General features: G+C 37.9%; 2 protein-coding genes across 2 annotated transcripts in view; one reads left to right on the plus strand and one right to left on the minus strand.

Annotated features, from left to right (window-relative positions):
- Nucleotides 1–13,141, minus strand: part of LOC149554274 (external alternative NAD(P)H-ubiquinone oxidoreductase B1, mitochondrial-like) — a 123,438-nt gene that overhangs the window by 13,274 nt on the left and 97,023 nt on the right. The window contains exon 8 of the mRNA XM_089789494.1: nt 10,787–10,908. Coding sequence (XP_089645620.1) covers nt 10,787–10,908 — 122 coding nt within the window. The remainder of the gene's footprint in view (nt 1–10,786; nt 10,909–13,141) is intronic.
- On the plus strand, nt 271–1,183 carry LOC149554275 (uncharacterized). Its single transcript, XM_089789496.1, has 2 exons — nt 271–402; nt 523–1,183. The coding sequence occupies exons 1-2, from the start codon at nt 282–284 to the stop codon at nt 1,086–1,088; spliced, it is 687 nt and encodes a 228-aa protein (XP_089645622.1). The 5' UTR covers nt 271–281; the 3' UTR covers nt 1,089–1,183.

Raw genomic sequence — 13,141 nt, forward strand, 5'->3', positions numbered from 1 at the left:
AGCCGCTTATTGTTCTCCTACGAACAGCTGATGGAGAGAAGCCCTCAATGGGCTACATTTATGAGGGCATGGATAGGGTGAAGGAGGCCATTCGCACTTTTTTTGCAGGGAATCGAGATAGGTATGGGCCTATATGGGATGTCATTGATAGACGATGGCACAATCTACTTCACAAGCCTATACATGAAGCGGCCTACTTCCTTAATCCAGCATACCAGTTCAGCCCACATTTCAAGGCTGATGATGAGGTGTGAAGCGGCCCCTACGATGTTATAGAGAGAATGTCACCTAATTCAGCAGTTAGCACAGATATAGTCCGTGAGATTGAGCTATTTAAGAAAGCTCAAGGGGACTTATTTGCACGAGAGTTGTGCAAAAGAAATAGGACAGCATTGATGCCTGGTAAACACTAAAAATCTTTGATTCTAATTTCTACATCCTAATTTCTAATAGTAATTCTATTACCATCTTAATTTGATAAATTCAAAGTTATTGATATGATTCAAAAATTTCTTGTTTCAGATGCATGGTGGGAGATGTTTGGCACAAAGGTGCCAAATTTACAGAGGATTGCGATTCGCATCTTGAGCCAGCCATCTAGTGCATCAGGATGCGAACGTAATTGGAGTCTTTTTGAGCACATACACTCAAATAAGCGCAATAGGTTGGCAGTGCAAAAATTAAATGATCTTGTCTTTGTTCACTACAACCTTCGCCTTCGCCATAGACAGATCCTTGGCACCGATACAACTCCAATTGTATTAGAGAATGTTGATCCTCATGCAAAGTGGAACACAGAGGTGGATGATCCTGTCTTTAGAGATGAAGATGTGGAGTGGGTAGATCAGGTGGATCGAGAGGCTGAGGCAGTAGCGATGGCAGTTGAGGAGGCTAGAGCACGAGGAGACAGAGTGGACCCTGAGGCTAGGAGTGATGGATCCGAGGCTGATGACGAGGATTATGTGCGTGAGGAGGATGATGATGATGAGGATGAGGAGGAGGTTCAGGGTCAACCTCAGACACAGGCAGAGAGGATGGCTCTAGAGTCTTCCATGACTTATCTTAGGCGCACTCATAGGAGGACATAGAGGATGGCTCTAATTGTTATTTTGATATATGTTTTGAACTTTTGAATTTGATACCATTGATTTTGTAATCCATGAATGTTGTAGACATTTGAGTCTTTGATATTGGAGTGACACTATGTTTATTACTTTATAGTTTATAACTTTATATTGTGGTTATTCAGTTTTTTTCCTTCAAAAATTCGCTTTTATACTTATGTGATCTATGCAAAATTGTGTATGTGTATTAAGTAGGGTCTATTTATATTAATTATTGTGTATTTGATGTTAATTGACTAAAAGATGCAAGAAACAATCTTAAAATCCTTAAAAATCTTTGGATTTCATGAGTTTTTCAATTTTTCGAGTCCTTGCCGAGTCCGAGTCCGAGTCGGATTTTGACCTTTCCGAGTCAAAGGCGAGTCCGAGTCCCGTAACACTGGGATGAACTGCATGGAGTGGTCTATTTTTCAAAAATAGATCTCCGTTGAAAAATAGATCTCCGTTCTGGATACCATTAGATCCGAATGAGAGAAGAAGATGTGGAGAAAACGGCTTTCCGCTGCCACTACGAACATTATGAGTTCCTGATCATGCCATTCGGATTGACCAACGCACCTGCCACATTTCAATCATGCATGAACCGCATCTTCAACAAACAATTGTGTAAGTATCTATTGGTATTCTTTAATGATCTTCTTATTTATAACAAGACATGGGAGGAGCATCTGAAGCATCTGAATGAAGTTTTGAGTATCATGGAGGAACAGTCCTTGTTCGCCAAGCAGTCCAAATGTGAGTTTGGTATGACAAAGATATTGTACTTGGGGCATGTTGTCAGTAAATACCAAAGTAACGAGAATCGGAATCGTATCGGAATCGGCACGGCCGAATCGAATCGTGAATCGGGGGTGAATCGCCGGTGAATCGGCGATGAATCGGCAAATTTGAAAAAACCCTTTAAATGTAGAGATTTTAACAATTTAAGCCTTATTTCATGCACCCTTTATTGAATATAACTTAAACACACTATAACATCATCAAATAGAAGTTGAAACTTAACATATATAAACATGGAAGTTTGTGTTTACCACATGGGGTAAAGAGTTTTTATAAGACAGCTTCACATCCAACACCTACTCCAAGTGCTTCAAAGCATATCACCCCTCTCGAAAGGCTTGCTCTATTGTTCTCTCCACCACAGACACTCCATGCTTGCAACAGCTTCAGGTCTCATCAACTGATGAGACTTCCCACGACTGATAACCGTAGCGACTGGGGGTCTAGGGGGCAACGCCCCCAGCGGGGTCGAGGGGCAGCGCCCTCGCGGGGTCCTGGGGCAGCGCCCCGGGCGCGCTCCCTGTCGCGATACAGGGCGGGGTCGAGGGGCAGCGCCCCCGTCGCCAAAACCAAATTTGCACTCTGAAACCCACACAAAACTATATGGAACATAGTGTTTTTGTGATTTTCTTCTGATCCCACACTCTTTCTGGGAACCGCTGATGTTTTACTACCTGATTATGTCTTTCCCTTCCCTTGGGCATCATCCGTTATGCATTCTAAACATTTTTTATTTGTTGTCGTTTTTTAAAACATAAGTGATTTTTTTATTATTTCCAACTAAACATGCATGCTGTTGCCAGCCGATTTTTGGCGATTTCTAATGGCGATTCAGGCGATTTTTTGAGTAAATCGCCGATACATGCGATTCAGGCGATTCACCTGATGAAATCGCCGATCACGATTTCCGACTGCATGAATCTGATCGCTGAATCGGCGATTCACGCGATTTTAGCGCGATTCTCGTTACTCTGGTAAATACGGGGTTCAAGTGCATTAGGAGAAGATTCAGGCTATCCTCTACTAGCCTCCCCCAAAATCACTCATGGACTTGCGAGGATTCTTCGGACTGTGCAGTTACTATAGGAGGTTTGTTATAAGATTCTCTTAGCTCAGCACACCTTTAACGAATCTGACGAAGAAAGAGTCATTCCAGTGGAGCAAAGAGGCACAACTCACCTTTGATAAGCTGAAAAAGGCCATGAGTACTTGACTTGTACTTGCACTGCCTGATTTCACTCGACTATTCATTTTGGAGTGCGATGCGTCCGGGGAAGGCATTGGAGCGATTCTGATGCAGGATAGACATCCCATCGCCTATGAGAGCAAGAAGCTTACACTAGTAGAACGCCTGTATTCCATCTACGACAAAAAAATGTTGGCCATCATACATGCACTAACCAAGTTCCGACAGTATCTGGTAGGTGCCAAGTTCGTCGTCTGTACGAATCACAACACTCTGAGATATTTCTTGGAGCAGCGGGACTTGAACAAACGGCAACAAAAATGGGTAAGAAAAGTTTAGTATTTCGATTTAAACATTGAATATGTAAAAGGGAAGAACAATATTATTGCTGATGCCTTGTCCAAAAAACCCACCATTTGCTCACTAGACCAAATTTCAGCTGATTGGAAGGCAAAACTGTTACTAGAATATTCCAAGAATACATTTGCCTGTGAAATAATGGATGGCCACACCCACGATGATCAGTACAAAGTGGTGGATGATATCATCTACTATAAAGCCCGAATATACCTGGTGCCAAAATCCAAACTGAAGCAGAAGATCTTGAAGGAAGTACACGACTCACCTCTGACTGGACACCCCGATTTCCTTAAAACTTACAGAAGTCTTTGAGAGAGGTTTTCATGGAAGGGACTAAAAGGGGATGTGATGCAGCATGTAAGAGAATGTACAGTCTACCAACAAAACAAGTCCGAACACACTCTGCCTGTCGGGCTGCTACAGCCTTTGCCAATTCTCGAACATAAGTGGGAAAGTATATCCATGGACTTCATAATAGGTCTTCCCAAGGTGAATGGAAAAGACTATATCTTCGTGGTGGTTGACAGATTGACGAAGTATGCACATTTCTTCGCCATTCCCTCGGACCTTCAAGTTGCACAAGTTGTCGATCTGTTTTTCAGAGAAGTCTTTCATCTGCACAGGTTACCCCGAAACAACGTCGATGATTGGGATGGATGATTCGTCAGTATCTTCAAGACAAAATTGTTTCGGATGGCAGGAACAGAATTATCACCAAGCACGAGTTACCACCCACAGACGGACGGTCAAACTGAGATTGTGAACAAGTGGCTCGAAGGGTACCTTCGGAACTACGTCTTGGCACAACGAGCGTGGGTAAAATGGATCCATCTGGGAGAGTATTGCTACAATACCACGTATCACATGTCTATCGAGATGGCACCATTCAAAGCCCTGTACGGGTACGAACCCCTTTCTTTCATCGACACAGTTCTGGGTGACAGTCGCACTCCAAGGGTGAAGGACTGGCTTCAGGAGGGACAAGACATACTAAGGAGCTTGAAAGAAAACCTACAGCAGGCACAAAATCAACAGAAGATGTACACCGACAGATGCAAGATAGAGAGGAGTTTTGAAGTAGGGGATCTGGTCTATCTTCGGCTTCAGCGATACCGATAGTCTTCATTAGACGGATCAGGAAAGGAGAAATTATAGCCACAATTTTATTGCCCCTATCGCATGGTTCATCACATTGGTGAGGTAGCGTATGAACTGGAACTCCCGGAGGGAATCCACATTCATAATGTCTTCCATTCTCTTGTCTGAAGAAAGCCATAGGGCACAATGTCACAATTGCTACCGACCTTCCACCACTCAACGAAGAAGGAAAACTCATCTTGGAACCTGCCGAGATCCTCAAAGTACGTGAAAAGATCCTAAGAAACTGCACTGTGAAGGAGTACTTGGTACGCTGGTATTTACCGTTGGACGACACAACATGGGAAGGCGAGCACATTCTCCAGCATCCGGCACTGCATTTGCTTGAGGACAAGCAAATTTTGGGACGAGGATTGTAATGTCCCCGTCATAAAATAAATGTATTTAATTAATCTTTGTAATAGACTAATTAATTTAATTTATCTTAGTCCCATTTTTATTTTTGTGTTCGAAGTTTGTGTCACCGTCGGCTATCTTTGTGCACCCTCGGAATGGTTTCCCGACAGCTATTTAAGCACGGCTTGTAGGAAGTCCTATGTATGCTTTTGATTATATTTCTCTGTACTGCGAATTCCTATTGGGGATTCACTGTTATTCGCCATTTCGGAAGTGAAAGATCTTCCCTATTTGGCTCGTGTGGTTTCGGTAGGATTCAACCCTCACCCTATTTCGTCTATGTATCTTTCGGCAAATATTGAAGGAAATAATTCATATTCAAGTTTCTAATCTTCTTGCATGGTGTATGAATGAATTATGCATTCATATGAATAACGCGTGGTATCCAAGCATTTAGTACGGATCTCTCTCTGCTAGTACGGCTTTCACACTTCACCCCGCACCTTCATCATTTCTAGATCAGTGTACGGCTTGGAAGTTCTTCCCCATGTACGGCATCATTAACATAACATACGGCCAAACAAGAAAACCTGTCGTAAGGCCCTTAGATCCCAGCATATGGCCATTTTTTGCAACGTACGGCCAATCACCGTATGATGTCCTTTCACCATACATCACACTCCCCATACCGTACGGCTACTTCAGCCCACCGTACAGCCCTACCACGTACGGCTACCCTTCACTTCACCACTTCCAGTTTGATTTCGTACAGCCACTACAGCTCATCCTCAATCACCATACGGCCACTTTAGAAGCAATTCCTGAACCGTACGGACTTCATACTAGGGCATATTCTCAGTTGTTTCTTGTTGGAAATCTGTTAACCATAGCCTGGGACATTACATCCTCTTTGTAAATGTTAATCAAGCTTATGATTAGACTGGTATAGTAATGGCAATTTTTCAAAGTTGAGGAATACTAACAATTTAATTTACTTGCAGATGATAATCAGATTAGTGTGGATCTGAATTACAACAATAATGAAGACTGTATGTCAAGTCTGAATATATATATATATATATATATATATATATATATATATTGATCTCTAGTCTGAAGTCGCCGATCTGAAGAGAGAATGCATTTATGAATTTCGATGCATATCTCTTGGTTTTGGTCTATAATTATAATGGTTCTAAGAGACATGTCATGAGCGGACATTTACACTCATGATATGTTTTCTCATGAAGAGACACGGAGGTTTATAATGAATTCTCTAACAGACTCGTACTAATCGTGTGTGTCTAAGCAATAAACAAAATCCATATAAAAGACCTTTGATCTGCATATTCCAAGATGGATCATTTGCTCGATCGAATTATAATATATATTGAGAACAAATATGATCAATACTAGATTGATATTATGTAATAGATCATTTACTCAATCACCAAGAGATAATATAATCTAGAAGTACAGATTTTTGTATACTTAGTTGATATGAATAGTTTCAATTAAATGCAAGGATAATTGCTGTAAGAATTTCAAGGAATGATAATTTAGCACAAGGATTATGTGAGTGTTTATGCATGCATGTATATCAGTTCACTGATATTCATACATGCATGCACACATACATACAATCACCACAATCAGTTATCCTTGTATTTGACCAAAGCTATTAGATATCAACACTCGTAACTAGGGAAGATAACTAAGTATTAATCAATTTAGGTATCACTTACTCGTGATATCAAGGAGTATATAGAACATCAAGTCGCATGACATTCTTATATCGTGATTATGGTATGTGCACTGACATCGCGTCTCATGATGTCTACCATAACATATCACGGCATGTCCACAGATATTATGTCACATAATACCCACCATGATTATCTCATAAGGGAATCTAATGATACATTAGATATCACATTTCATGAAATCTATCAAAACATCCAAGAGATACTAAATATCATGACATGTATATCAAGTCACATCATATTCAAGATGATAGTGAACATCGCAAAGTCATCGACTTGCAATGTGATAGTGAACATTGCAAATTCATCACCTTACAATGTGATAGTGAACATTGCAAAGTCATCACCTTGCAATGTTAGACACAAGTGTATATTATCAGAAAGATTGTCACCTTTCAATAATATACACAGGGGTGTATAAAGTCATAGAGTCATGCATATGACAAAAAGAGTTTGCACATTATATATATATATATATATATATATATATATATATATATATATATATATGTCCAAATAAATCAATTTTGAGAGATAGTCTCAATAAATTACATTTCAACCATACCAAGTTTCTTTCTAAAGTGTTCAACTTTAACTCTGGAGAGAGGCTTGGTGAGGATGTATGTTGTTTGTTCACTTGTACTAATATACTCGAACTAGATGGCATCCCTTCCAACCATATCTCTCACATAGTGGTAAGGAATCTCTATATGCTTAGATCAATCATGGAACATTGGATTCACTCAAGGCTTGATACAACTTCGATTGTCATAGTGGATAGTAGTAAGCTTTAGGGGCTCACCAAATAGTCCCAAAATCAACTTTCTAAGCCACACTAGTTCTCGAGCTCCCATAGCGGCTGCAATGTATTATGCTTTTGTAGAACTTTGTGGTAGTGAAGATTGTTTCCTACTAATCCAAGAAATCATGGTTGATCCCAAATTGAAGCAGCATCTTGATGCGCTTTTTCGATTAGTCACACTTCTTGCCTAATCTGAATTAGAGTATCCATGTATATCTAGGTCAACTTTCTTAAATTTGAAGCCACATCCAATAGTACTTTGTAGATACTATTAACTACCAGAATTTGCACCCGATACTAAATTGAAAGAGTTCAATATCTCTGGCTAAACATGGCAATCACTTCAGTGTGGGACATGCAACTGAAGTGAGACCTCTGGTTTCTAGGTCAGTTCCTATAATATGCTTCAGTAAAACTCACGAATTTTCTGAGGGAAAGGGATAGAAAGATGGCTGAAAAGAAATTTTAACCTATGATATTTAGGTAAACTTTTACACTTGAAAACCATGAAACAATGTTTAAACTCACACAACTTACCTTGCACATGCATGTGCATAAGCATTTTGCAAAAAGGCTGAAATGCCTATTTGCTCAGTAAAGAAATATTGTGGATCAAACTTGGAGCTCTTTCTTTATTTGTGTTCCCTTTTAGCTTGTTGAATCTGTTGTTTTTAAACACAATTACATTTTTTAAGCCAACTCTTTTTGATTTGCCAAACACTAGATCTCTTCTTGATTGTTAACAGTTGAAGCTTCAAACCCTTTCACCATGGTGTAAATCTATTTGCCATCTCTTGTTTCTAGTAATTTCTTAAGGACAGCCATCATTGTTCACCATGATTAAATCTCCCTCCTACTGAAATGAGGGCTTTCATCTTTGCTTAGCCACGACATTACCAACAAGATTTATTTGTTGTATATTGATCAAAAACCACATAGTTAGGGCTCCACTTTTTCCTGTTCTTAAGGTCAAGTATGGAAATATACAGGGAAAATTTATGAATGAATAATATTTCAGATCTTGTTTTCTCTTGATCTTTTCACACTGTAGATTCTTTTCTTTTCTTCTTTACCACATGAGTAAATTGTCAGTTTCCTTACTTTTTTTTTATCATAAAAGTCAGAATAAAAGCTGAAAGACTCTCCCTTGATTTTCATAGAACCTTCTTGTATTACACTTGCAGCAGTTGAAATGAATCTGGAACATTACATTTGCAGCTTTTATATTTCTGCACTTGATACATTCCTTCTTTCTGGTTCTAATGCTTGGACTTTTGATATCATTGGATGCTTTCAAATTTCTCATGAAACAAAACCCCTACAGTTTGCCATTATTCTGAATATCACATTTGCATTTTCAACGCTTACACTAGTCAATGTCTTTCATGTTCATTACCTAGTTTCACGGCTTGTGTGAAGAATTTGACTACTTTAATGAATAAGATTTATATTTTCAGAAACGAATATTTGATGTTACATCAATTTATATTATGTTTGTCTTTGTTTTCTTCATAAAATATAAAATCTATGCACAACTGGCATCAAAGGTCATGTTTTTGCATTACGGCATAATACAATCAGATTTTTGGAATGACCACTCTGTAGCAAGCATGACTACCTATTTGAGACTATAGGTGAGAAATAGGTAACAAGTACATCAATATATGTTTTGCAGCAACAAGGTGTATCTCATGTGGTTCACACATAAACTGACTCAAAGCATTCACTACATAGAAACTGTCAGGTTGAGTGTTAACCAAGTACATTAATACTCCGATAATATGTCTATAAAGAGTAGGATTTGCAAATCTGGATTCTGTTGCTGCCTCAAATTTTAACTTATGTAAGTTGGTTTCCATGGGTGTGGACATTGGTCTACAATTTAACATCCCAAATCTTTTCAGAAAATTAATAGTGCATTTTCCTTGATTTAGAAGAATACCATCAGGAATCTACCAGACTTCCAAACCTAGGAAGTGGTGCAAAATACCCAAGTCCTCATGTCGAATTCTAATGCCAGGTCCCTTTTACACTAAACAATAAAATGTTCCTCTCCAGTAATTAGCAGGTCATGAACATAGCGGATTAGTTAGCATATCCCCTTTGATAATTTTAAAATAAAGATTTGGATTTGCAACATTCTTTGCGAACCCTAGGCCCATGAGATAGTTGTTGATCCTTTCGTGCTAGGCTCAGGGATATAGGATTTTCTTCAATTTGCATAAATTAGATGCTGCATTATGAATCACAAATCCTTTAGATTTTTCTAAATAGACTTCTTCAATAGTCTCCCACTAAAGAATGCAGTTTTTACATCCATCTGGTATCTCTTGAAGCCTTTAGCTGCTACAATTTTGACTTTTAGGTTTTATTGAAGCTTCTAAATTGAATATGATTTTTTTGAAAATGACATATTTATGCTTAGTAAACAACCTCTTACTTCTCTCAATGTACCATAGGAGATTTGCATAACATAAAAAATTTCCCTTTTCCCTTTTTTTGTTCTGTTCAAAAATCAAATCTTTGATATTTCTCATCAGAAACATTTTGCATATTCTCTCATGGGAACAAGAATTCCAACACAAAATACTTGGCCCTTTATGGGAAAGATAACAGTTGATATGGGCAAAAACAACAACAAAACTTCCTCCTTGGCTACAAACATGACTGTTCGTAAAGTTTTCTAAGGGGCGTTGAAGCTAGTAACAACATAGTGGTTGCAAGATGAGAAGCACTGAATTTTAAGAGCACATTATTAAGGTAAACATATAAATACAGGAATTCCTAGGTGGCCATCCATGTATGAGGTATGACAGTCCACAATGATAATCATCTTAATTTTAGATAGGGGCATCTAGTAGAATTCAAAAAAATCATACAACAACGGTTTGGAGAAATCAATGACTAAGCATCTGTTTTTATATTAACTATCTTCGTATTGTCAAAATTCATGTGAATTCAGCATCACTAAATTTAAATAAAATATATTCCTGTCAAAAAAGAATTTTAACATCAAAAGTCTCCATGTTTTAGATATCTACTAAGAGGATAATGTCATTAATAAGCACTTAAAAAACATTGGTAAACAGACTCTAAAGAACGACTGAGGTAGGGAAAATTTGACAGTAGTGTAAATGGCATGTGCTTAGTAGTATATAAACTTTTCAATTCAGATTTGACAGTAGTGTAAGTGGCATGTGCTTAGTAGTATATAAAGTTTCCAATGAATTGAAAGATTGAGATAACAAATGAATTCGACGATAGTATCAACTCATACCGAAATGGGCGAAAACGATGACGCCCTGACCCCCTAAAGCGTGAAGGACCTTCAGGCTCAGCTTCACACTCGTCCATTTTATTGAAACACCTTGCAAGATAGTTGCCCTGTTGAGCTGCAACCTTTACAAACACAATGAAAGGAAGGGAAAGTAAATAGAATATTAACAGAACTAATGCAAATGAATTTTACAGTTTTAAGGAGGGAGACAACAAGGAGAAGACTCGCATTGGAGAAAGAACAAAAAATGATAATAATGTTAGTAAGACAATCAAGTTTAACATTCGCATGATATAATGGTCATTGGCAGTTGTACCGCCATAAAGAGATGTATATTGTATTAATGAGCTTAGAAGAATATGGGACATTGACAGACCTCTATGAGAGGCCATTTCAGTAATACTTCCAAAACAATCCATCAAAGGCTTAATGAAACTGAATTATTTTCTCCATTTTATTAATATATTTGCCTATAGCCCTGATACATCCTATATGTGGTTTGGACCCTATTGTGTGGAGACATGAATCTTGCTGAAATTTTCATGTATTTAATTTATTTAAAATCAAGACGTGCTAGAAAGAAACAGAAACATAATAAAATTAAACTGCCAAAAAATAACCAAAAATAAGTCATCGGATTTGAGAAACACAATCAGTAAAAATAGCATTAAAAAGACAAAAAGGCAGTACCAGCTAAAACTAAATATATGTACAAAGGATGCAACATAAATAAATATTCTACCATAGCATGTAAAGTTTAAACCATTAATTATATCTACCTTTAGGACGTCAACCATAAATAAGTCAAAACAGTAATCAATATAACTAGCATGGAAAAGCCAAAAAAAAGGCTCCAAAAACATAGTATATCTCACTCATACAGACTCTGTTTTCGGAGCAATAATTTTTTGTTTTGGGGTAGAATTTCACAATCTACACAGTGATGCAAGTTAATTTGGATCTTTGTTTCTGATTTTTTTTGAAACTTGCAAATACCGATTTTTGCATCTTCCAAGACATCGTTTGGGCTCATATAAACTCCTTTTCAAAAGCAACTTTTGTGAAAGTTAATATTTTTTTCTGTATTTTCCAGACCTGGTATTAGTTTCCAGTGACTTTGATTAGAACTTCTCCTTTCAAAATTTGGCTTAGTTTTGCAATTGTAATGCATAGGCCTTAGTTTGGTTCCTTGCATATTGATCTAAGTCTACTATATCCCGATTGTTGAGTATAATCATTCGTTGATCTCATTTTTTGATGTGAGAAGTGTATCATTGATATAATCATGGGCTATGAAACACATCCTGTGGTAACACTTTTGACTAAGGATAATTATGAGTCATGGGCAAAAGGAATAATCACTCATTGTAGATGGGTTTACCTCTTGCCTCATCTTTATAGACTCAATCCTAAGCCAAACTCACAAGGGAAGAAAAGAATGCTCATATTATAAACTTGATTTGTAGTGTTGTTGGTAAATTCTATATTGTAGCCGACGGGTAGAATTGTATCTGAAAGGGTTGTGTGACAGTTGAGTCACCCTTTGGGAAAGTATATGTACACCATCTAGAAGGGACTTTTGAGAAAACATCATAATCATATTGTAAGCATTGGAGTGCATATTGTGTATATGAATAAAGTATCTGTTTTGTGTCATATCTTATTGTACTATATGCGATAAGTATTCGTTTACCCTGTACAGTAAACATTTGGGGCCGTTCCAGAGAATCATCTTACACATATTTGATAGAATGTCTATCAGAAACTTAAAGGTATTCGTGGAAGATTGATCAATTTTTAGCACAAAGGATAAACATATAATAGCACTCAGAGAATGCATGGAGAGATGCAAACGCATTGAATCCGAAGAAGTGTAGGTTCATGGTGCCACAGGGGAAGCTATTAGGACAAATAGTCTGGAAAGCAAGATTGAAGACAAATACTGACAAAATCTGTGAAATTTTGGATATGCCACCATCGATGGATGTATCAGAAGTAAAATCATTCCTCGGACGTATTGGATGCTACTGGAGGTTCATCAAGAATTTTGTGAAAATATCCTACCCACTAGACAAACTTACCTGCAAGGGAAAACCTTATAAATGGGAAGCGGAGCAGAATGAAGCTTTCAATGGATTGAAAACAAGGTTGGCCACAACACCGATTCTAGCTTATCCGAACTGGGATAAGGAATTTCATGTTCATGTTGATATATCGAACTATGTGATTGGAGTAACTCTGGCATAGACAAGTGACCACGGAATGGATCATCCAATATAATTTACGAGTAAAATCTTATCTAAAGCGAAGAAAAATTTCAGTTCAACAGAATGAGAAGCACTCGGAATGGTGTAC

The sequence above is a fragment of the Cupressus sempervirens genome, chromosome 6 (assembly GCF_028749045.1).
Source record: "Cupressus sempervirens isolate cs-2001-9-10 chromosome 6, ASM2874904v1, whole genome shotgun sequence".
NCBI classification, from domain to species: domain Eukaryota; kingdom Viridiplantae; phylum Streptophyta; class Pinopsida; order Cupressales; family Cupressaceae; genus Cupressus; species Cupressus sempervirens.